The sequence below is a fragment of the Taudactylus pleione genome, unplaced genomic scaffold (genome assembly GCF_031769625.1).
Source record: "Taudactylus pleione unplaced genomic scaffold, aTauple2 ptg000186l, whole genome shotgun sequence".
NCBI lineage: Eukaryota > Metazoa > Chordata > Amphibia > Anura > Myobatrachidae > Taudactylus > Taudactylus pleione.
Genome location: NW_028284588.1, coordinates 933,072 through 958,878, shown reverse-complemented (window position 1 = coordinate 958,878; position 25,807 = coordinate 933,072). Strand labels below are relative to the sequence as shown.

General features: G+C 42.9%; 1 protein-coding gene across 2 annotated transcripts in view; it reads left to right on the top strand.

Annotated features, from left to right (window-relative positions):
- The window catches only part of OTULINL (OTU deubiquitinase with linear linkage specificity like), a 90,656-nt gene that overhangs the window by 37,503 nt on the left and 27,346 nt on the right, over positions 1-25,807 (top strand). For both annotated transcript variants that reach the window (XM_088476331.1, XM_088476332.1), the window contains 2 exons: positions 17,848-17,997; positions 21,409-21,537. In XM_088476331.1, coding sequence (XP_088332457.1) covers positions 17,848-17,997; positions 21,409-21,537 — 279 coding nt within the window. The remainder of the gene's footprint in view (positions 1-17,847; positions 17,998-21,408; positions 21,538-25,807) is intronic.

The window sequence follows — 25,807 nt, the reverse complement described above, 5'->3', positions numbered from 1 at the left end:
TCTAATAGAGCAGGAAGACCACTACTGACATCACTAGTGATTTCAGTAGGGCTGCCCACAAACGGTAGACGTTCCTTCGGGAACGCCTCCGTTTGTGCAGCCACCCTCCCCGCCTACAAAACAGGGTGAGCTGTCGATCAACATTCACAGCCGCCCGTCTTGTAGCGAGCCCCGGAGCGAGTAATTTCTTACACGCTCCGGGGCTTGCGTACGCCACGTGTGCGCAATGGCCCTCCATCGACCTGCATGTGAGCGTTATGCGCTCGTGAGCGGGTCTGAATCAGGCCATAAATTTGGGAATGGCACAATCATTTCTATATGTCAGGCAAAAAACCCCTGGAAAAATACAGATTATTTTATATGATGTTCTTAATGAAGAGTGTAAATCAAAACAAATACATTAAGAACCAGACAATCTGCTTTTTTACAGCAATGCTTCTGACTTGAATGAACATGATCCCACCAGCTTTTATTTTATTTTTTTTTTTGTGTTAACATACATGCAGTTGTTCGGTTTGGAAATGTGGCAGAGCAAAGCACAGTGAGGAATGCAGTTGATACATAGAGTTAGAGGAACTTCTTTATTAATTATAGAGATTACTTAATCTGTTGCCTTCCAGGTTCCAGTAATCTTGTGATAATATAGGTGTGTTGAAATGAATATTTGGCTTATGTGTAAACACTAGCTACAATACTAGAGAGGGAGGGTGTACGATGTATGGGAGACGGAGCACACAGCAAACTGCACACCCTGCCCCCATACATTATACTAACCTCTCTGGATTCTGGTGCTCAGAAATCACCAGGAAAATGGCAAGGCTGCAATTTTCCTGAAGGTTTGCATATACGCAACAGAGAAATCACCGGGAACACATCACGGGCACCATGTTGTTGGAGGCCTGCTTGTGCACAGTAGACTCTGACACAGGGCCCTGGTGAGGTGGAGGGGTGGAGGTGCGCATGGAGACTGCACACGGACCCTCTCCTCTCTTAAAACTCCCCTGTCAGGACTTAAAGTTTGAGCAGTAACAAACTTTGAGCATCGTAGGGTTTTTCAGAACTTTTTGCGCATGCGCAGTTGCAAATAATCGCTCAGCTATGTGAACATTATCATTGCGTTTGAAATGCGTGCACCTCTGAATCAGGCCAGGAATTTTTAGTAGCAAATTGTGCTTGGCGTTGTAAGAATAATGCAGTAGGAGCGAGGTGGAAGTGACGGAGAGGTCAGGTGGTAGATCAAGTTATTGGTACAAATACAGCGAAAGTAAGATAGTTAGTGTACCCATCCAAAATGCTTTTCAGGGGGTCAACTCTCACAATTTAGTGGGCTCTTAATAATTTTCTTTATAAACAACCTAACATCTTTATGTATTCTTTTATATAATGTAGCCTCATGAATGAAGCTCATAAATGTATTTCTATGCTTTCGATTAGGTTACAAGTCGCCGTGGCGTCTTGTTGAACACCTGTGCTCCGAGACATCCTCGTCCGTCTGTTGCTAGGAGACAAGGACGCCGGGGCGCTTCTCCGTGAGATCTACCACCTCACCTCTCCGTCACTTCCTCCTCGCTCCTATTGGATTCTTCTATACACTCCTGCTGGTTCTCTGCTGCCATGCCGGCTATAGCGTACAGTACGTAGCTTCCGGTTTCCTGTGAGTGAATTCATGCTCCTGTGTGTTCCAGCCCTTCGAGTCCAGCGTGTATCTCAGTTATCTCTGCAGCATTTCAGCGTCTGTGTGGACAACCCGCTTGTATCACCATAGTGGTCTTTGCCGCATTTCAGCGTCTGTGTGGACAACCCGCTTGTATCACCATAGTGGTCTTTGCCGCATTTCAGCATCTGTGTGGACAACCCGCTTGTATCACCATAGCGGTCTGTGCCGCATTTCAGCGTCTGTGTGGACAACTTGCTTGTTACACCATAGTGGTCTTTGCCGCATTTCAGCGTCTGTGTGGACAACCCGCTTGTATCACCATAGCGGTCTGTGCCACATTTCAGCGTCTGTGTTAACAACTTGCTTGTTACACCATAGTGGTCTTTGCCGCATTTCAGCGTTGTGTATGGGCAACTTGCTCATAACACCATAGCGGTCTTTGCCGCATCTCAGCGTCTGTGTGGACAACCCGCTTGTATCACCATAGCGGTCTGTGCCGCATTTCAGCGTCTGTGTGGACAACTTGCTTGTTACACCGTAATGGCCTTTGCCGCATTTCAGCGTCTGTGTGGACAACCCGCTTGTATCACCATAGCGGTCTGTGCCGCATTTCAGCGTCTGTGTGGACAACTTGCTTGTTACACCATAGTGGTCTTTGCCGCATTTCAGCGTTGTGTATGGGCAACTTGCTCATAACACCATAGCGGTCTTTGCCGCATCTCAGCGTCTGTGTGAACAACCCGCTTGTATCACCATAGCGGTCTGTGCCGCATTTCAGCGTCTGTGTGGACAACTTGCTTGTTACACCATAGTGGCCTTTGCCGCATTTCAGCGTCTGTGTGGACAACCCGCTTGTATCACCATAGCGGTCTGTGCCGCATTTCAGCGTCTGTGTGGACAACTTGCTTGTTACACCATAGTGGTCTTTGCCGCATTTCAGCGTTGTGTATGGGCAACTTGCTCATAACACCATAGCGGTCTTTGCCGCATCTCAGCGTCTGTGTGAACAACCCGCTTGTATCACCATAGCGGTCTGTGCCGCATTTCAGCGTCTGTGTGGACAACTTGCTTGTTACACCATAGTGGCCTTTGCCGCATTTCAGCGTCTGTGTGGACAACCCGCTTGTATCACCATAGCGGTCTGTGCCGCATTTCAGCGTCTGTGTGGACAACTTGCTTGTTACACCATAGTGGTCTTTGCCGCATTTCAGCGTTGTGTATGGGCAACTTGCTCATAACACCATAGCGGTCTTTGCCGCATCTCAGCTTCTGTGTGGACTTTTTGCTAATAGCATCACAACAGTCTCTGCTACACTTCAGCCCACTAGGCTGCAACTAGCCAAGTTCATATCAGCCCACAAGGCTGCAACCAGCCAGGTTCATATCAGCCCACAAGGTTGTAACTAGCCACGTTCATATCAGCCCACAAGGCTGCAACCAGCCAGGTTCATATCAGCCCACAAGGTTGTAACTAGGCCACTGGGCGAACCTCAGACAAGAATTTCCCTTGCAGTTGACCCCATCACTTCATATAATCCTCAGCACTATTACTTTAGTCAGAGATTAATTTTATCCTGGATCCTTAACTGTATGCTAACACCATTGTCGATATTCCTGGTCTTCTGGGACTGATCCTACTCTGTGATTTATCAGGAGATCATAAGATTTATCCCAATAGCACTTTAAATTTGTAGGCTATAACCAGGATAAAAATTAAGCCATGTGGAGTAGTTGAGTAGACAGCTAAAAGAGACATCACTCTTCAAAATGTTGGGGCCACAAAGTGTAAAAGCACAGGGCCCAAGATAATCATAAAAGATTCTTCGTACTGTTAGTTACATAGTTTTTTGCCTGCATATCATAGTGAATGTGTTGATTTACAGTTACCGCTTTAAGTATTTAGGACCTTAATTAATTATGCTTTGAGTATCAATTAGCCAATCTTGAAAGATTTACAATTTTGCAGGCAGCCAGTGAATGGAATGGATAGATCAGGGGCTCAAGAAAATATAACAGATCTAATACAGTCAGTCCAGTTTGGCTCTACTCACTCTGGAGTCGCAAAGTCTAATTTGTGGCAGGTGCCTACCAGGGACCTGCCACAATTTGGTAAGGACTTCGCTGGTAACTGAGACTTGGGGACTCTAGCTCTAGGAAAACATTGTGGATAGATGACTGGCTGTAAACCTGAACCTTTACGGTTTCCTTATATCTCACCTTGGATTTGGTGATATCTGCTGTATTTATGTAGTTCTGTGTGAGTGCAATGTGTTAATAAATGTTTGAACCTGTGAATGGCAATATTTGCACTATGTTTTTGTTTTCTGTTTTTTTTCTTTGAGTAATGATCATTATATGAGGACTACTGACCTCGGAAAATTTCTGCCATTAAATAAAGAGGATGATTAATTTTTTCCCATGAAAAAATATGAACTGTTGAAAAAAAAGTTTTTAACTTACCCTTGGTTTTGAACTCGCGGTGTATATTTTTGAAAGTGGGAACTAGTAACTGCGCCACTGTTGGACACGTTTCTCATTTTAAATGATAAAATATGAAAATACAGTTTATTCAGTAAATAAGCTAATATAACAAAAACATGAAAGTGATAATTATATTAGTACTCAAATACTCTATTTCAGATTGTTGGATTCAAATATGACCTTAAGATCTTCATCACAACCTGAGAGGCCCCTTGTATCTGCTCAATGCCCAGTATCGATAGTCTGTTCTAGAATCTAGATTTTATGGGATCCGGTATGGCCGGCAGCCCGACACAGGTGGAAGTCCCGAACGTCAGAAGGTAAGTATAAACTAACCTATTCTACCACCTAACCCTCCCTTAGGGGTGCCTAACCCTAACCTCCCCCCAAGTGCCTAACCCTAATCCCCCCCCTCACCGCCGCTAAGGATTCTGTATTCTAACCTCTGTACACTCCTGCCTATACCTTCTAATATCCTTCCTATAAACCTCTAAGGATGACACTATTTTGCATACGCAGTCATACAGTAAATAAAGACTCCAGACCTTGAACCTGTGGTTCCAAAGCACAAAGTATTATTCAAGTAAAAGTACAGTCAGTTACACGCTATGATCTAAGTACAATTTAGCGCAAAGAAATTATACAGACCCAAGTACAGTTATACATACGCAGGCGCTCTGGGCCAGATCCCGGCACCAGCAAGATAACCTCCGTCAATCAGCAAGAAGACTAGAAACCCAGGGTCAGAGCACACATATTTATACCCCCCAGAAATAGACAACACAATAGAAAGGCTTGTTGCTGATGCCATTGGTTCCCAAGGGGGACGCATCTGTTACAGAGCATTTAACAGGTTGATTCAAATAGACACAGTCCAGCCTCTAATAACTGGTTGCCTCTGTTTCCCACCTCATGCAAATCCTAACAGTTGGTTTTATAATGTACATTTCGGTGCTTGAAGTCTCTGCAGCCCATAAGATGCGAGTGCATGTTGCGATCTTCCCACCGATGATACCGGGAAGCTGTGGAGAGGGTGCAGATCAGTATAATATCAAGCACGGCATACTTATGATGTATTAAACCTTAGCTACTAAATAACCTTTATTTCACAGCAATTATAATAAATGAACAAACTTGAATCTTATACTTTGAAGCTTATGGAACCTTGTATGTAAATATGTAATGTGTAAGTATTTGGGGTTTGATAGAAAGACGCTAGTTAACTTGGGGCAGATGCGTGCGCATGAGGCTAATAAACAGCATTCGCATGCAGGATATTGTGCATTCGCTACTGAGCATCATGTTAGCAGCTCAACTGTGCGTAATGTGCGGTGCTTATGCATGAGATTCCATCTACGATGGACTTAACATATACATATATATATACATGTACATACACACATACAGACATACATACACACACACACATCTCATTCCTCACTCAGTTTCAAACTGCAATGCAAATGTGTTACCCCCAGCTGTGAAGCCGGGGCCATTCTGTCTGGTTGTGGGACTAAAACCTGTTTAGGATTCAGACAAATTCAATTGTGTAGATCAATGTCTGGGTTATATTACAATTGCCACAACTATACTTGTCTACATACAGGGATTCCCAATTTGTATGTAAAACACTCACAGTATTCTGGTGCATTGTCTATTCTATTTACTTTTTCTCAGGAGGTTGTTCTTCCAGTTGCCCTTGGTAGATTATCAAAAACATTGCCATCTGTACTTAGCTCGTGAGTTGTAACTCAAAATGGCGCTGGTCGCAAAATGGCGTCTTGCAGATTCTTGTTTCTAAAATGGAGTCTAGCTGCCATTCGCAAGATGGCGTCACGCACGCCAATTTCTATGCTGATTCCGTCTCAGCCACTAATCCAGCTTCGACAGTCCACCCTTTGATAGCGAACAACATGCTATCACATCCTGATGTTAAAATTAATTTTAGGCATACATACGTAAATTTCTTAATGTTATTAGGGGATGGCACAAGGTTCTTAATCCATCAATAATGTGTCTCTAGGAGGGGACATAAAACTACAATTATACGCACACCGCGGACCTTGGGAGATCATGTGAAAGATGTGGGGATGCACCAGTCCTATAAAGGCAGTTTTGAAGGGAAATTGAGACTTTACATTATCTGAGGTGTTTCAAAAGTAACATTTCAATAATACATTCTATGCACGTCTAAATATAATACATTAGATGATGGTATTTCCTAGTTCAGGGTTGTAATGCAGTTCTATATTTACCTCAGTATTCATATTGCCATTACTGACCACCATCATAATTTCGTTCTTTTGTCTTCCTCTATTTTTACATTTTCCACACTTCAACACAATAGGAACATACCGGACACATAGGACAATTACTATGATGACAATCAGTATAAGGATTAAAAATTTGCCTATGCTGGCGATCACTTCCTGGACCCATTCCCCTTGGCCTGAGAACCATTTCACTGGGTTCAGCCATGAGACCCATCCTTCTATTTTCTCCCCTACTTCAGCCACTGAAGCATTATGGTTCTTACGAAATTCCCATTTTAGCTGCAGAATTTCATCCATCTTCCGTTCAGTCACCTCTTTAGGGTCGCTAGTATCATTGGTGACATAGGTGCAACACTTCACTCCAAATTGGGTGGCCAAAGTTACGCAATACCCTCCAGTAACAGCAGTTAAATAATTTAACACTAGTCTGTGTTACACCAGTTCTTTCTTGTATGCTTGCAATTCTCTCCCTGTATACCTGAATGTGTAATCATACATATCGGTGATATTATCTATTAATTTAGAAAGTTCCTGAATATATCTAAAATTTAATGTATCCTGAGCAATTCTGGTGGGATCCAGTGCGACTAAAACTTGGAAGCCAGTTCTCTCACTAATTAACTGGTTTATTGGGGTTGGTTATGTGTAAACACAAAAGTGATCTATCTACTTGGAATTGATAGAGTTTGAAATGAGGTGGTTTGGATGAGAGGAATTTTCCATCCATTGTTTTCCCTCTTTGTAATTTTAAAATTTCCATGATATTCAGCGGAAATGGCACCAACCCTACGTTATGCTGTCCCTGTGGCCATGTGAACACACACAGCAATCAGTTTGATTTAGCACTTTGCCTACCATGCTATGATAATCCTCTAAAGGATACCTACCCCAATACGGGTTATATTTAGGCTGGCACCGTTGAATACAGTTCTCATCAACTAGGGACCCACAAAGCTCACAAATACAGGAATCTTCAGACGATAAACCTCCACACCGTCCCCGAGTATGCGGAATTATAGCTCTCTTAACAATAACAGTACTAAGATTGGTCAGACACTCCCCTGATTGGCATTGCACTCCTCCTGACTCCACTCTATCAGCACTGCCATCAGCTCCCATCTCCTCAATTGGTCCTCCATCACAGAAACTGGGTATCCCCAAACAAACCAAGATGACGGAAACTCTGGAAGAAGAATACAAAAATGAACACAGCAGAACAATCCCTTGCTGCGACACTGATCTACAGTTTTCTTTTAGCTCAGGTTTCTCACTGTCACCTTTATAATCCTCCCGGCACAAGCTCGCAATTGACAGGTTCACGTTATCGGCGGCGTCTCCGCCTTGTATCTCCACCGGTTGGTTAACCTCCCTATAGTGAGTGGAATGGACCCACGTATCTTCCCCGGCCACCCTTTGAGGATGTGGTACTTTGTCAACAACGTCAGATACCGACCTTTCCACCGATCAGTCAAACAACCTGAGCTAAAAAAAATTTGGATCATAACAAATTCCCCAGGTTTGACATCATGACAGTTTGCTTCAGTCATGTTAGTTAATAACATTTTCAATTTCAGTTGTTCTTACTTATCTTCGTGAGGCACTGCACAGTAACCTCATTATCATATTTTCACATGAGGCTGCCTGTTAAACAGTATCGCAAAGGGGGACAGGTAGACAGATGGTCTGGGATGATCTTGATATTAATACCCATCACCTTACACAGGTTATAGAAGACATTACTTGTGAAATGAGTATCCCTCCTATATTCAATTATTCTAGGGATACTGTATTTGTACACAAATTCCTGCAATTTAAATTCTGTTATCAATATCTACTGCTCTAAATATTGCCTGGGCCCCTGGTTTGGACAGTATTCTGAGTATTTGACCTTAGCCTGGCATGGCTGTCATTTGTCCTTAGCGACCTTGTGTCCTGTGTGTGAGAGATAAAGCACAACAGTTTAATATCATTTAAACATGACCTAAATACAACAATAAATCGTCCACATTTTACATTAGAACAGATCCATTGGCAGGTTGAAAAGATTGTAAACAGTCATATAAGGCCTGGGAGAAGATACTGGGGTTGTCTATGAACCCATGGGACACTCGTGTCCATGTGTAGTGTACACCTCCCCCTAGGTGGGAAAAGAAAAATACTGACAGTCAGAGTGTTAGGGCACAGGGAATAAAGCAGAACAGAGATTGGGTATCAGTTACATCAATTACCATTACCAGTTTTTCCCTAGTACTTCCCGTCAACCTGTCTACCTGCAGACCACAAGTATGACTCGACTCCTAGCATTGGCTCTCACTCTCCAATAAAGCATTAACGGCCACAATTGGAGCTGGTGCCTGTTAGACATTTGCTGGTCTCTGTGCATATCCCTTATGGGGATATCCAGGTACTCCCTGGTTTGGGGGTCCTACCCTCTTTGCCGTGCAGCTCTTACTTATGTGTCCTGGCTGGTTGCAATTAAAACACTTTAGTGGGAAGGATTGTTGTGTGGGTTGAGCAGGAGAGAAAGGTGGTGGGTATGGGTAAGGATATTGAGGAAAAGGATATTGTGGGAGGTATGGAGCTTGTGGGTAGTATGGGACTTGTGGTTGTGTAGGATAAGTGGGATAAGGCTGTGTTTGCTGTGGTGTAGGATTAGTGAGGGCGTATAAGTGTTCAGGTGAAAGTGTGTGTCGGTGCAAGTGTGTCTTCTGGCTGTGATGTTACCGTCATTCGTTCCAGAGCTTGGATACTGACAGCCATTAGTTTTTCGCTCTGGGTCTCTCTCTTCTTTGAGATGTTTTTATCATGTTCTATGGCAGATTCTATGAGGGTATCTATTGTGACTCCCCTCCAGCCAGGCTGTGAGGTCTGAACCCGGGTCTTTAGGTTCTCTTTAAGACCGTCCATGAGTATGGTGACTATCATTCCCCTGTGGTGAGTGCTATCTTTAATAGCCTCTAACCCAGTCTACTGGGTGATAGCCTGCAGATCTCGGTCGCAATAATCTTCTGCAGATTCACTCTACTTTTGCTGTATGGTGAAAATTTTGTTCCAGTTAACTACTACTGGAAAATATACACATAATTCAGTTATAATGCGCGGAATGTTACCTTGGTTTACTTGGTCTGTTAAGGGAACGTCACCATCCAATACACAATCCGTGATAAATTTTGTCACGTCGATATTGCGTGGTAGACAGGCCCTTAACACCACCCGCCAATCTTTATTGGTGGGCTCATGAGAACTACCCAAATTACTCAAAAATCTTTGACATTTGGCTAGTTCCTTTTTGGGATCGGGGAAATCATTTATGATGGAATTTAGTTCTGCCCTTGTCCAAGGACAATGCATTACCACTTCCCTCTTGGGCACTACACCGTTCGCATCTGCATTTCCATTCGGAACAGTTATTGTCCGAATGGGATGCAGACCGGCAGCGCTGCTACCTTTGACCTTGTTACCTGGCTGGGGGTTTAATCTGTTGCTGCTACGCATGGTATTAACAACTTCCTCTACAGGTGAAGTGGGTGTTAGCATTTCCCTTGCTGTTACCGATGGAGATGGCGGCACCACTCGTGATTGTCGTGGTACAGCATCTATCATTTGTACAGCATGGGAAACGGCAGACATAACAATAGGCTCATCATCCACATCATGAGCATTTTCTTTATGGTTGCTTAAGAGAGGGTACAAATTGCTTGTTACATTTTTATGGGTTTTTTCGATAACTGTTCTTCTACCCCCATCCACATAAGGTGGCGGTGGTGCGCGTGAACTGCTGGCAATACCTTCCACAATGCTACCTTGCCGCACGTGCACGCCAGTTTGCGGCTCACACGCATTGCAATCCAGTGCCGCGGGTGTATTTGCTGGCAATGCGCTCGCAACGCTAGTTTGTGTCACTTGCACATTTTTAAGCCACGCATCCCCTTCATGCTGCCACAATTTTAAACATTCATAATATTTTACCTTCTTACCTCGAGACCGCATCAGACTGATGTGGTCCCGGACATTATCCAATACATCTTTATCAAAACTACCAATTCTGGGAAACGTTCTAACACTCTTCATCGTTATTTTAAACCATACGTCACAATACCTTATTGCATAAGTACCGTACTTAGGGCCTGAATCAGAGCCGTTCATAAGCGGCCGCTCGTTCGTTCCGAGCGATGTTTGCCCAACTGCGCATGCGTACGGATCGTAATACGCATGCGCGAACCAGTCAGTGCGGACGAAAATCGTTTGTTCGCTAAATAGCGAATGCCTGCTAATATGAGTGACAGGAGGAGGCGTATGTGGGTGGTAACAGGGGAAGGTGCTTGGAAACGGGGAGTGGAGAACAGAACGCAGGCATGCTTAAAGGTCAAAACGGGCGTTTTATGGGTGTGCATAATTAATACAGCAGCGTCACTGACCACGTCACTGGGTTATTTTATAGTCAGAACTGCTCGCAAATTTGTGGTAGGAAAAACCAACCACAAGAATAGCGAGCAGTTCATACGCTGGTCGATGTACTCGATTAATCTAATAAATGGCGGACATGACGTAGGATGCGAGCGGCCAGGAGGCGTAGTTATCCAAAAAATGACCGCAAGTTTTGTTCGCTCGTTCAGACATAGAGGCGTGAACAGACCGCAAAGAGCGAACGGTTCATTTGAATAGCCACCCCTTTTTTCTGAACGAACAACCGCAAATAGCGTCCGGCTCTGAATCAGGCCCTTAGTATGCATAATACGATGGGCCGATCCAAGCGGCGCCTCCATTAGCAGCACATCATTGTCTAACATTTCTATTGTTTGCATGGCTCCCATCTTGGGACAACTCCTAAGTTTTTCAATAAAAATGTAAACTGGTGAAAGACAATTAAGGTACTTTCACTTACCTGTGAACGCCTTGGAAAAAGGGTGTATCCACAAACCCTATGGAGGACTTCTAGACGCTTCCACTCACCTACGGAAGTAAAGGCCGCTTCCGCTGAGCAATCCCTTTTTGACTACCTTTCAACTGCTAGGGGGCAGCAAAGTACCCTTTGTGTTCCAGTTGATTTTGTCCACCCTCCCACTAGCTCACAGTCACAATCTAGCCAAAAATATGCGGTTCAATTATAGTGTTCAAATAAGCCTAACAGATCACACACATTGATTACTGAACGCTATAATCACGCTGGGATCCGAACCCTAACAAAAATAACAAACCATACACCTGCTCTGTGTAAAAGTAAACGGTATGCTGCTACCGAGTCACTAGGCCACCTTCCTGCGCCTAGCACTTAAGGGTCCTACGATACCCTTAACATTTAGGTCCCGTGTTACACCCTAAAGAAACACTCACAGTTACACACTTTTTTCCTGCGCAGAAAAATACACGTTAACCCAGATATTAGCAACAATTGATAATGTAAACTCAATGGCTTTGTTTAAACACGTGGCAGCACAACCGAAAAATGCGTATACGCTATTGTGCTACTAGTCGCGTACATAATGATGCGACTACCACACAACCGTATGACGTACCCTTAGCTGCGTACGCAAAAGTGCGTCCCTATTGCATGCAAAAATGCGACTTAGCCACATGCGCAATACCGCGACACAGTATTTTAGCGTAAAATACTATCAACAAAGGAAAACAAACTTTTTCCTTTCTTGTCCCTGGATTCTAGTCGGCATACCTTGACTCACACAATAACGGATAGCGATCTCTCAGCATAGAGTGGTTGCAGGGCCACTATCCACCCTTTGGTGAGATATCGTATTTTATCGTGTGAACAGGTAAGTGACTTCACTATGAGCCCCCAACTAAGGATTCTGTATTATAACCTCTGTACACTCCTGCCTATACCTTCTAATATCCTTCCTATAATCCTCTAAGGATGACGCTATTTTGCGTACGCAGTCATACAGTAAATAAAGACTCCAGACCTTGAACCTGTGGTTCCAAAGCACAAAGTATTATTCAAGTAAAAGTACAGTCAGTTACACGCTATGATCTAAGTACAATTTAGCGCAAAGAAATTATACAGACCCAAGTACAGTTATACATACGCAGGCGCTCTGGGCCAGATCCCGGCACCAGCAAGATAACCTCCGTCAATCAGCAATCAGCAAGAAGACTAGAAACCCAGGGTCAGAGCACACATTATTTATACCCCCCAGAAATAGACAACACAATAGAAAGGCTTGTTGCTGATGCCATTGGTTCCCAAGGGGGACACATCTGTTACAGAGCATTTAACAGGTTGATTCAAATAGACACAGTCCAGCCTCAGACAGCTGGTTGCCTCTCATGCAAATCCTAACAGTTGGTTTTATAATGTACATATAGTGTATATATACACACATACATACATACACACATCTCATTCCTCACTCACCGTTTCAAACTGCAATGCAAATGTGTTACCCCCAGCTGTGAAGCCGGGGCCATTCTGTCTGGTTGTGGGACTAAAACCTGTTTAGGATTCAGACAAATTCAATTGTGTAGATCAATGTCTGGGTTATATTACAATTGCCACAACTATACTTGTCTACATACAGGGATTCCCAATTTGTATGTAAAACACTCACAGTATTCTGGTGCATTGTCTATTCTATTTACTTTTTCTCAGGAGGCTGTTCTTCCAGTTGCCCTTGGTAGATTATCAAAAACATTGCCATCTGTACTTAGCTTGTGAGTTGTAACTCAAAATGGCGCTGGTCGCAAAATGGCATCGTGCAGATTCTTGTTTCTAAAATAGAGTCTAGCTGCCATTCGCAAGATGGCGTCGCGCATGCCAATTTCTACGCTGATTCCGCCTCAGCCACTAATCCAGCTTCGACACCACCTAAACCTAAGTACCCCGGGGGGGTGCCTAACCCTAACCTCCCCCCTGGGGTACCTAACCCTAACCCCCCCTTCCCCTAGCCTGACCCTAACCTCCGTTGGGAGTGCCTATCCCTAAGTCCCCCCAGGAGCCCTAAACCTAACCCTACCCGCGCCCGGCTGTCCGCGCCCGGCACCCCTTCAATCGGGATGCCGGGCGCCGGTCTCCTGGCGTAGGCCGAACACCATTCCCCAACACACATTATGCCAGCTTTATTCAATCTGTAAAATGTAAATGTACAATACAGGGTTAAATAACAATTTGTAGATGGGAATTAAAAAAAAGTGGAACTGGAAGACTATATTACTGGAACTCTGCACTTCTGTGCAAAATTAGATTTTGTGCAATTTTTTTTTTCTATTTCACTTCTCTCTATTGTAAGGAATAACAGTTATGCTTAAAACTGTCAAATTGGCAAAAATGGAAAAATTAGCCTGTGCATGAAACCCTTTAAGATATGAAAGGGATAATAATTTATTGAGTAATGTTTAAATATACAAAGGTTAAACTTGGAATTGAAACACTATGCAGGTAATTTTTTAAACCATAAACCATACATTTAGTTTCTGGCAAGTGCATCCACGAGTATATCTCATATTGATCACTTTTGGGAATTGCTACTATGCAGATGCTTTGTATGACTCCCATGTGGCATTGTGGGCCTAATGCACATGTTGGAAAAAGTAAAAACATAACCTCAAAGTTCTGCTTGCTATCTTTGGACTAACCCTTCATTTAAAGTTGTCATTTATATTAGTAGATTTGTGTCTATAAAACACACTATCCTTTATAAGTTGGTCCTGTTCGTTGACAACAAAAACATACCTTTGAATGTTAACATGACATTCTGTCGCATCTCTGAGGACATGTGAAAACCAGTCATTATGTGGGGGTAAAATGCTCGGTATCCCGACAGGGGTCGGGTAAGTATACTTACCCTCCATCCTTCACCCCCTAACCCTCTCTGCTTGTAGCCTAACCCTCCCCACCCCGCACCTTAACCCTCTCCGTTAATGCCTAAAACCTAACCCTCCCCCCTTCGTGCCTAAACCTAAACCTAACCCTCCCCCGGTTAGTGCCTAAACCTAGCCCCCCCAGTGGTGCCTACACCTCTCCCCTAGAGGTGCCTAACCCTAAACCCCCCCAAAAAAACCTAATGCTAACCCCCACTATGTGACCTAAACCTATCCCTCCCCCCGCAGCTAACACTAACACCTGACTTACCTCGTTCAGGCAGTTGTCCTTCTGTGTTCCGGCGTCGGGATTAAGATAGTCGTTGGTATTTCGATGCCTACCTTGACTCCCTTGTCTGGATTCAGCCATCGGGATTTAGGGGCCTATTCATTAAACATAAAAATTTTCTGGAGATAATTAGCTTTAGAACTCTCATGGAGTTCTAGCTAATTATAGGTGGAATTCATCATTCCACCTCTCCATAAGTATTTATTCCGAAAAGCTGTCATTTTTGCGATGACAGCTTTTCGGGAAATAGATACTTTTCCCTGCCTACACTACCTTATCGCATCTGGAAACAGTGCTGCGCATGCGCTGTTACATCTGTAAAACCAGCGCATGCGCAGCACTGCCTACAGATGCGTTAAGTCTCCGCTCACCTCCCCCCCCCCCTGACTTACCTGCCTGGTTCCTGGTTACCTGCCTACCCTCTGGCTCCGTCCTGCTGGTCTGTCATGTGGTTTCCCAGCAGACCACATGACAGATTAGAAAAAAAATAAAATATTTTTTTTTCTTTTTCTAAACTTTCTTGTGCTCTGCTGGGGAGCACACATGTCCGACCAGCCTCCGGAGCCTGAGGACAGAGCAGAGCGCCGGAGGGACTCGTCGGGGGACCTGCACACGCGGATACAGGTAAGTTTCACCTGCTATTCACCACCTCACAGTGGCGAATAGTAACTGCATCAAATTCCAAAAATTTATAATTTTCGGAATTTGATGAATACCACAATTTCCACATCCCCATACTAATGTATGGGGAGTGTGGAAATTAACGCAGGGGAACTTAGCAAGGAGATATCTGTGATATCTCCTGTGTTAAGTGGCTACATGAATACCAAAATAACGTTATTTAAGGAAAATGTCCTTAAAAACGTTATTTTAGTGTTGATGAATAGGCCCCTTAGTCAGGATCTGCTAACTACATCCCCATTTGTGTACAACACACAGTGCATTCCTGCACCTTGCCTGCATTTAGCAGTACCCTACAGCCACAACGATCTTGTCGAGCATAGCCATGTGCTTACAGAATGGTGCACTGGAGAAAAAATGTGTGCAATGTACAGTATTGCAGAAAGGCAAATTCCCTGAAGAGACACATTTTCGGATTCGACTTAATATCTAAATGTGTGGCTATAAGGAATGTAAGCTATACTTTATTGCAGTTATCTACAAAGATTAATATGTAATAGTTACTAATATTAATTATCCTATGTGGTTACACATAAGCAATATTCCGATGTATTTTCAATAATGTAAACCATTAAAAAGTTTGTCTGTATAGACTTGTGAAATACAGAAAATGTAGTCTTCAATGTGCTGAATTTATAAACACCAGTTGTCCTTTCCTTGTATTGTAAATGTCAGAGGTGAAACAGCCGATTGCACTGACACAGAGGTTGTAACTGGATGAAGAGAGTGGCGCATAATTAATTAGATGTAAACATCACATGGCAGCATCACGTCCACTCACATGAAGCGCTATTCTCCAGCAACGCCTACTCTTTCACTTTGTCTTGATTGATGGCATTAAGTATATTTGTAAAACACCACTGCTAATAACATTCACAAACATACAGTATGTGCAAATATATCAGGATTTACTTATATTTAAATATAATCAATATTTGCTGATTTAAGATTTGCAATGTTACATTAATCCCTGTGAGGTTCAGTAATAAAACTTTCTTAAAATGCTGCGCGGCTAGTTATTATTCTGCATAATTTTTAATGCTATGTTTCTTTTTTCTTCTGTTATCAGAAAGGAGGATACAGAAGAATAATTTAGCCAAAAACATTTAACCTATCACTTCAAAATCTACAATTATTTTCATATTTTTATCATTATGAGAAAATAAGGTTTTTCTGTCCTACCCTAAAACCAGGCCTTGGTATGGTGGTGCCTAATACTGTAGTACAGAATAAATGTTATGCATTTATCTCACATTTGTTATGTACTGTACATGTGAAAGGTGTCAGCTCACATTTGTCTCATCTATATAATAAGCGAGAAAGTGTCTGTCTGTCCATCTGTCCTTTATGCACGGCCAGAGTTTTGGACATAGTGCCACCAAATTTGGCATGGTGGTGTAGTTTGACCAGGATTAGGTTTTTGCCTATGTTCAAACTACATCAGGGCCACACACTCTCACACAATCCCTAAAAATGGGGACACTCTTAAATTACACAGGTTCAAGGGTTGGCTCCAGTGGAAATTGTCAGTCTGCCAAAGACCTGTGAGAAAGCTCCAAAAGTATAATTTTAACCTCAGTCTGACCAAACTTGTTGACTCATGCAAGGTCATATTAAATCCAGAGCCTCTGTTTGCATGCAAGGGCGTAACTAGACGTTTGTGGGCCTCATAGCAAGATCTTAACAGTGCCCCCCAGAGGTAAAAAAAACACATACATTTGCCCCCACACAGAGCCCATTCATGTTATGCCACACAGAACCCATTCAGGTTATGCCACACAGTAGTACCCCTTATACACACTATGTCATGCAGTAGTAGTGCCCTTTATACATTATGCCACACAGTAATGCCCCTTACACATTATACCACACAGTAATGCCCTTTACAGATTATGCCACATTGTAGTACCGCCCCATATAACACATTATTCCATGTAGTGCCCCTTACACATTATGACCCCTCCCCAACAACTCACCTTGCTGTGTCCTTCCAGCAGCCTCTCGCCTCCCCCTGTGTGCCATCAGCAGCCAGCAGGTGTGGATTTGATGCTGGGCCACCAGCTAATTACAGCTGGCGCAGCGGCAGACATGAACAGGCAATGCTGGTGCAATTTGAATCTGGCGCCGGTCGCAAGCCAATCGGAGCTCGTGGGCCAGCAACCAACCAAGCCACTGCTGATTGGCTTCCAGTCTGCAAGCTCTGATTGCCTCGCGACGGTACTATCTCTCCATGACAGCCTGCCAGTGCGCCAGCTGTAATCAGCTGGCGGGCTGCTACAAAATCAACATTGCTGACACCTGGGCCCCCTTTGAAACCCTGACTGGACCGGCCCACCATGTGTGCGTGACTGGGTGCAGGTGGAGAGGCTGGCCACAGAAGCAGTTCAGGCACCATAGCAGCAACTCCCCTTGCACCGACGGTATTTTCGCCACAATTTGCAGGTGTAAATCAGGGTCCAGTGTTCAACCTGGGCAATGTCGGGTATCCCAGCTACTGTAGTTAAGAATATTACAGGAAAAGTAACCAAAGCTAAAGATGTGATCAAGACTGTGTTCATATACCAGGATGGGCTAAATATCGGTCCCTTGAACTATACATACATAGAAAACTATACTATTCCCTTAAAGTGTCATTTATGTTATATCTTTAGGCATATGAAGATATTTGCTGGAAACATCATGTCAAAACTCTACAACATGTAAAAGAAGACAATTACTGCGTGCTTAGAGCTGTTCTGTTCCAGGTTTTCAGCCAAGGCTTCCCTTTCCCTGGTTGGATGAAAGAGAAAGATATCCTAAAGGTCTTTTTATAACATATAGAAAATAATGTAAATAACGGAATTCTGGGCCTGATTCAGCAGTTTACGCAATTGCAATTACGTATGCAGATCAAGCGATTGTTAACCTCTGCGCATATATATGCACCTCACTGCGCATGCTCTGCGATCGCACTGTGATTACGGACGCACTGAGGAATCCATCGCAGAGCGAGTGACAGGATGTGAGCATTTGGGGGCGGTGATGGAGGAGTGGTTTGAAAAACGCAGGAGTATCTATCTGTTTCAACGCCGCTTCCTGGGTGTGCATGAATTAGCCACTGTGATTGCATACACTGCGTGTGACGAGACTTGCAGTTTCTGCGGCTGGTCAGATGTGGTGTAAATGTTGCGTGACGGGCCGATGTGCGTCGATGGTACCGATGTATTCACAGGAGTGCGAGGTAGTACGGATGTGAGAAAGCAGCAGAGGGCGTCTGTATACTGGCTGAGCTGTGGCAGGCATTAGCGTACTTTTGCAGCTGCATTTCTTGCGAACTCGCTGCTGTATATGCAATAGCGATCCTTACTGAATCATGCCTTCTGCTTCTTAAAATGTATATGCATTTAATTTACTGTTGCAGCAAGTAAAAGTGAGTGATTTATAGTTTATTACATGTTTGGGTCATACTTGTAGACAATCTGCCTGCCCCCTCCGGGTGGAGGTAGCCAGGTCAGCACAGCGTGGATGTGGCGAGGGGCATGACATGTGATTGGGGGCGGAGTGGGGGGGCATGACAGTGTTATTGCATCATTGCTGCCCCACCCCCGCTACACAATGCAGAGATTACCGGCATTGTGCAGCCGTCCAATTCTATAAGTGGGCAGCTGCTGGGGGGGAAGTGGATGGAGGGGGGGGGGGTGCGGTTAGGTGGCGGCCGGCGAGGAGACTTGTCCACTCTTCTGGGCGGCAGGGAGTGGCACCCGATTTTCGTGAGCCCCCCGGCCATTCCGGAGGAGTAGGCAAGTATGCTTTGGGTATTATAATTAGAGATGTGCGGGTTCGGATTTACTCTGTTCTTTTTTGCCACATTAGCGCAAGTTCGGATTAGTTTGGATTTATATTATTAGCTATCTAAAATATGTCACAGCTGGATAGCCAATATGATGCAGTTTTTGAGATCCGAATATATCCGGGTAAATCCGAAGAAAACCGAACCGCACATCTCTAATTATAATGTCTCAACAGCCACATACAGTAGCTGATGCAGGGTTGAACATACGTCCGTTTGTGTAACATATCATTTGCTCTTTGCATGCTACGATTTCTCACATATTCGTGAAGATATGCAAATGTCATATAAAGCACTCCTCTTGTGTCAAGGCTCATCTGCGCAGGTGAATCCGATGTCTCCATCATCGATGCACCATCAATCGCAGCATCGACTCCCCGAGCATCCTCCTTTGTAACTTTCTCAGACTATGGCCATTGTGGTTGTGGTGCTGTGAAAGAAAACCAGCTGCATGCCCAAACACGCCCATGCCACCTCCTCTATTTGCGATTCCTGTAGGTCACCTCCCAATCTCCACCCTGAAATACCCTTGGATCCCGCGTGCACAGTAAGAGCTTTCTAGACTGCCCAGTAGCAAAACATCACTCAACTGCATGCACCCCTGAATCAGGCCCACAGGCAGAGTTCAAAGAGGGCATGTTCACACAAATATGGCCCATTCAAAGCTGCGCCAGAGCATCTAATGACTGTGGCCAAAGAGATGAACAGAAGCCTCCCAAGCAGCTTCAAAGGCAGATATATTATATTATATTGGGTGATCTTCGGTGCGTTTTATCAAGATTTTACCATACATGCATAACTTGAATAAGAATATAAAATACCCAATTCATTTAGAACTTTCTCTGTTAGTGAACAAGCTCCTTCTTTACTCACCTACCATATGCTGTGCACACAAGAAAAGGAGGAATGTCCAACACAATAGCTTACATGTAAATAGTATTGCTTTATTTGAAATTTACAGAAAAAATTAAAACCCAAGTATGTCCTGTAACTTTTAGGATCCTATAAAAGACAATTACTGGATACTTTAGGAATATGTGGATTAATAATTGATATGTAGAGAAATAAATAAAAAAAGCACTATTAGAATGAACAAGGCAGTTGTCACTAAAAAGTCAGATAATATAAAAACAATTAAAATGCAAAAAAATGAACGGTAAAAATAAAACCTAAAACAGATTGGGTCTCACCGTGTAGTTGCTTCCTCAGCCAGTGAGTAACAAGTGAAGCAATACTATTTATATATAAGCTATTGTATTGGACATTGCGCCTTTTCTTGTATGCACAGCTCATGATTGGTAACTAACTAAGAAAGTTCTAAATGAACAGGGTATTTTATATCCTCATTCATGGTATTCATGTATGCTAATATGTTGAATACTAAGGTCAGTGCTGAAGATCACCCTATATAATGTAATTGTATATGCCTGTTAGGAGGCATATCTTTCGCACTTGGTATTGGAGTACACACTGATGCAGTTGATGATGACCAAGTGCATATGCTGCCAATGTGTGAGCATCTTGGGATACATACTTCTCTGCACATGCGTGGAAATAAACTATTTTTGTGCACATATCTTTTGATTAATGTACAGTACGCTCATTTTACTTGCATCATCCCCATAATACTGTTACATGTATAAACTCTTAGGGGTATATTTACCAAAGGTCAATTTTGATTTTTTTTCAAATTGATGAAAATAGATCAACATTTCTGAGGCTAAATCACACATTTCCTAAATTTTAAAAACCAGATCAAAAATTGTCTGATATTAAATGTGTGATTTAAGCCCAGAAACACAACATCGATGTTGAATGATTTTGATCAATTTTAAATCGATCAAATCCAAAATAAAATTGACCTTTAGTAAATATACCATTTAGAAACAATCTCTTAACAAGGTGTTCTGATATTATTGTTTACAATCAGTGAGTTTTTATGCTACCACTTCAGGTTCCATTAGAGTTACTTGTGTATCATTAGGAACAATGCTTCAATACTGTACAGTGTTATGGATATTACAAGTCAGATTGGATTTCTGTGACATGTGTAAAGCACTCAGCCTACAGTCTTATTAAGGTTTCTGTTCATATAAATTACTCTGTGTGAGGATTCTCAAATGAATTAAGATCAGGATTTTTTTAAGGCTTGAGGCATTTTTAGTGAGACAGAGGATTAGTACATTCGATAATGCTAGTGTTATAGCTTGGTGCAGATCCACATTTCGAAATTGTGAAGGGGTTAAAATTGGGCTTGTTGCGGTTGTGATAAATACTTTTAGTTTAGGGCTGGGCTTATGTATGTTAAGATACATTTTCCAAAGATTGATTTTTTTAAGAAAATAAAATGATGTTTTATAAATGTATTTTATTTTACTTGCAGCTTCCTGAAAAGCTTCTGTATTCTCTAGGATGTAATTGGATACAGCAGTTCAGCTTCGGACCTGAGAAGTATTCTGGTCCAAAAGTCTATGGGAAATTACGCAGTTGTGTAGAAATCTTCAAGAATCAGGTGAGTAACCTTTATGGACACTTCTTTTGCTATTTAATGGGAGTTGTCGGACGAAAAGCAGGAGCTATCTTTGATATCTTCCGGTTTCCTATTTAGTACATTTAAAATAATTTTTGCTCTTAAACATGCAGCAATTTCTGCATAATTTAATGGGAGAATTGATTAATAAATAAGTCACTAAGTGAGAAATGCACTAAACTCACTAATATTGAACGTTGTCCCTTTTTATCACACCCATCTTGATTATACACAAGTACATTCCAACCACATTTCTTACATATCACACTGTAGGGAAGATGTATCAAGACTTTGAGAGAGATAAAATGGTATCAGCATATAAATACCATTTCAAAAACTGTGCTAGATAAATGACAGTCAGAAGCTGATCGGTTGGTTTGCTTAAAATCTCCTCTTTATCTTTCTCCAAGGGAGAGATTTATCAAATCTTGGAGAGAGATAAAAAGTATCAACAAATGAGCTCCTAACTGTCATTGTTTAGCATAGCCTGTAAATTGACAGAAGCTGATTGGTTGGTACTTTATCTCTCACCAAGATGTGATAAATCTCCCCCCAAGACTTCTGCCCATACATAACGCTATTCTTGTACAGGAAATAAAATATAGATAGTGTCATAAGAGCGCTATTTAACAATAATATACTTAGGCTGAAAAGCAGTCCTTATATCGCTTGTCACTCTCTTCAGAGGTTCCTCTTCAAACATTCAATGTATAAAACGAAAAAAAGACAAACAAAAAAACACATGTGTAGAATAGTTTTTTCCAAAAAATCATGCAGATAAACTTCTTTGCAGGAGTAATCTCTACAGGATATTGGTTGTGTATTCTCAATTAAACGATAGGATGACGTACCATACTCACTTCTATTTAGTATGGTTTAAAACATATAGCGATTTCTTTTAAACACAGATTCTCAGAAATGGTGTATCTGGCATATCATAAAATACATATAATCCACAAACGTACCCTACTCACATAAAACAGAGTGGGGTGAATCATATAACGGTATCTTTATCAGGATGATCACGTACCAAAACTTACTTCAAGTGAATATGATTCAAACACATCAAGATTTTTTTTAGTTGTTTTTAAAAAAAAAAAAAAATCCCAAAGCTATTTGATGAATGACTTACAATCTTTAATTCAATGAATGTGTATAAAAAATATGACACAATTTAAAAGTTCTTATAACCTTATTTGGAAAATCTTTAGAAATGAGAAAAAATAAAAAAAAACATCCAGGTATAGTTGTTTAACAGGTATGCTGACCCAGAGACAGTCCGGACCGGTCTCCAAGGAACACACCTGGTACCTTAATGAAGATGTAATGTCCACAATCCAAATGCTCTCCAAATTGATGCACAAAAAAGCCTCTGACCAACGCGTTTCGATATATCTTTCTCAAGGTCCTTAAGGTACCAGGTGTGTTCCTTGGAGACCACTAGTCAGCCCAGGCCGGGGTTCCCTGGTGAGCTGGGGACATCCCCAATAAAGGGGTCCCCCGCTAGAGGGTACCCCAGGCCTAGGCTGGGCAGTGGGTGTCGGGTTGATTGTGTAAGTGTGGTGTTTAGGGGTGTGCACCGGCCACTTTTCGTGTTTTGTGTTTTGGTTTTGGATCTGGATCTTTCTTCGTGTTTTGGATCTGGATTGGTTTTGCCAAAACCACCCTTCCGTGTTTTGGGTTCTGGGTTTTGTGTTTTGGATCTGTATTTTTTTTTAAAAAAGCATAAAAACAGCTAAAATCACAGAATTTGTGTGTTTTTCTGCTCCTATGCTATTATTAACCTCAATAACCTTAATTTCCACTCATTTCCAGTCTATTCTGAACACCTCACACCTCACAATAGTGTTTTTATATCCAAAAGGTTGCACCGAGGTAGCTGGATGACTATGCTAAGAGATACGAGTGGGCGTCACAAACACGTGGTCCATCTAGGAGTGACACTGCAGTGGCAGACAGGATGGCAGTTTGAAAAACTAGGCCCCAAACAGTACATAATTCAAAGAAAAAAAAGAGGTGCAAGATGGAATTGTCCTTGGGCCCTCCCACCCACCCTTATGTTGTATAAACAGGACATGCACACTTTAACAAACCAAACATTTCAGCGCCAGGGTCTGCCACACGACTGTGGCTGAAATGATTGGTTCGTTTGGGCCCCCACAAAGCAAGCTGGCAATTAATCTGTCCCTGCACAAACTGGCTCTACGGAGGCAAGATGTCGTCCTCATCCTCCTCATCCACCGATTCCTCACCCTCTTCAGTGTTGTGTACATCCTCATCCTCACAGAGTATTAATTCGTCCCCGCTGGAATCCACAACCACAGGTCCCTCTGTACGTTCTGGAGGCTGGTCTCCCTGGAAGAGTTGATAATTCATTTTATGAACATCATCTTCTCCACATTTTGTGGAAGCAACCTCCTACACCTTTCGCTGCAAGGTTCCCGGCTGCACTAAACACTCTTTCGGAGTACACACTGGAGGGGGGGAAACTCAGGTAAAATAGAGCCAGTTTGTACAGGGACCTCCAAATTGCTTCTTTTTCCTGCCAGTACAGGTACAGACTGTCTGACATGCCTACTTGGATGCTGTCACCGATGTAATCCTTTAACAGACAGACGCACACTTGTCGCTGCTGCTTTAAGGATGCAGGTGCGGCTACAGCCCACACATTTCACAAAGACAGAAAAAAAAGAAGAATATTTTAATTGTTTGTGGAGCACACTTTGAGGGTGTCACCACCCTTTAACAGACAGACGCACGCTTGTCGCTGCTGCTTTAAGGATGCAGGTGCGGCTACAGCCCACACATTTCACAAAGACAGAAAAAAAAGAAGAATATTTTTATTGTTTGTGGAGCGCACTTTGAGGGTTACACCACCCTTTAACAGACAGACGCACGCTTGTCGCTGCTGCTTTGAGGACAGTATCATATGCAGTGACAGTAGACTTGTCAGAAATTGTTGGCACGTCCTTCAGTCCGGACCAGATGTCCAAACCGGCCCTTGACTTATGACACAGGCGCATGCTTGGCGCTGCTACTGTGTTGATGCACGTGCGGCTACATCGCACACAAGTCAAAAACACATAAAAAAAATAGTTTTTTATTTTTTGGAGCACTTTGAGGGTTACACCACCCTTTAACAGACAGACGCACGCTTGTCGCTGCTGCTTTGAGGATGCAAGTGTGGCTACAGCCCACACAATTCACAAAGACAGAAAAAAAAAGAAGAATTTTTTTAGTGTTTGTGGAGCGCACTTTGAGGGTTACACCACCCTTTAACAGACAGACGCACGCTTGTCGCTGCTGCTTTGAGGACAGTATCATATGCAGTGACAGTAGACTTGTCAGAAATTGTTGGTATGTCCTTCAGTCCGGACCAGATGTCCAAACCGGCCCTTGACTTATGACACAGACGCACGCTTGGCGCTGCTTCTGTGTTGATGCACGTGCGGCTACATCGCACACAAGTCAAAAACACATAAAAAAATAGTTTTTTATTTTTTGGAGCACTTTGAGGGTTACACCACCCTTTAACAGACAGATGCACGCTTGTCGCTGTTGCTTTGAGGATGCAAGTGTGGCTACAGCCCACACAATTCACAAAGACAGAAAAAAAAAGAAGAATTTTTTTATTGTTTGTGGAGCGCACTTTGAGGGTTACACCACCCTTTAACAGACAGACGCACGCTTGTCGCTGCTGCTTTGAGGATGCAGGTGGAATCTAGACGGTATTTGGAACCGGTGACACACTACCTCCATCAATTGTCTAAATCCCACTGCACTAATGGCGGATACCGGACGCACGTCTAACACCAACATAGCAGTCAAGGCCTCAGTTATACGTTTTGCTTCAGGGTGACTGCTGTCGTACTTCATCCTCATAGCTAGGGACTGTTGGAGGGTCAATTGTGTAGTAAAAGTAGTGGTGTTCCTACTTCCTCTCTGGGATGATGAACAACTCCCAGCAGCAGCAACAGCACTAGGAGGAAGTGGTTCTTGATCTTTCCCTATTTTATTTTTATCGGAGAAAGTTTGGTCCTCCATTTATGTTATATTGATATATACGTGCGGCTAAGGCGCACACAAAAACAGAAAATATTTTTTTATTTTTGCTGGAGAGTAGTGCACTTTGTGGGTTACACCACCCTTTAAGAAATGAGCCAGCCGGCTCTTTACTTATGGGACACAGGCGCACGCTTGGCGCTGCTCCTTTGTTGATGCACGTGCAGCCACAGTGCACACAATTCACAAA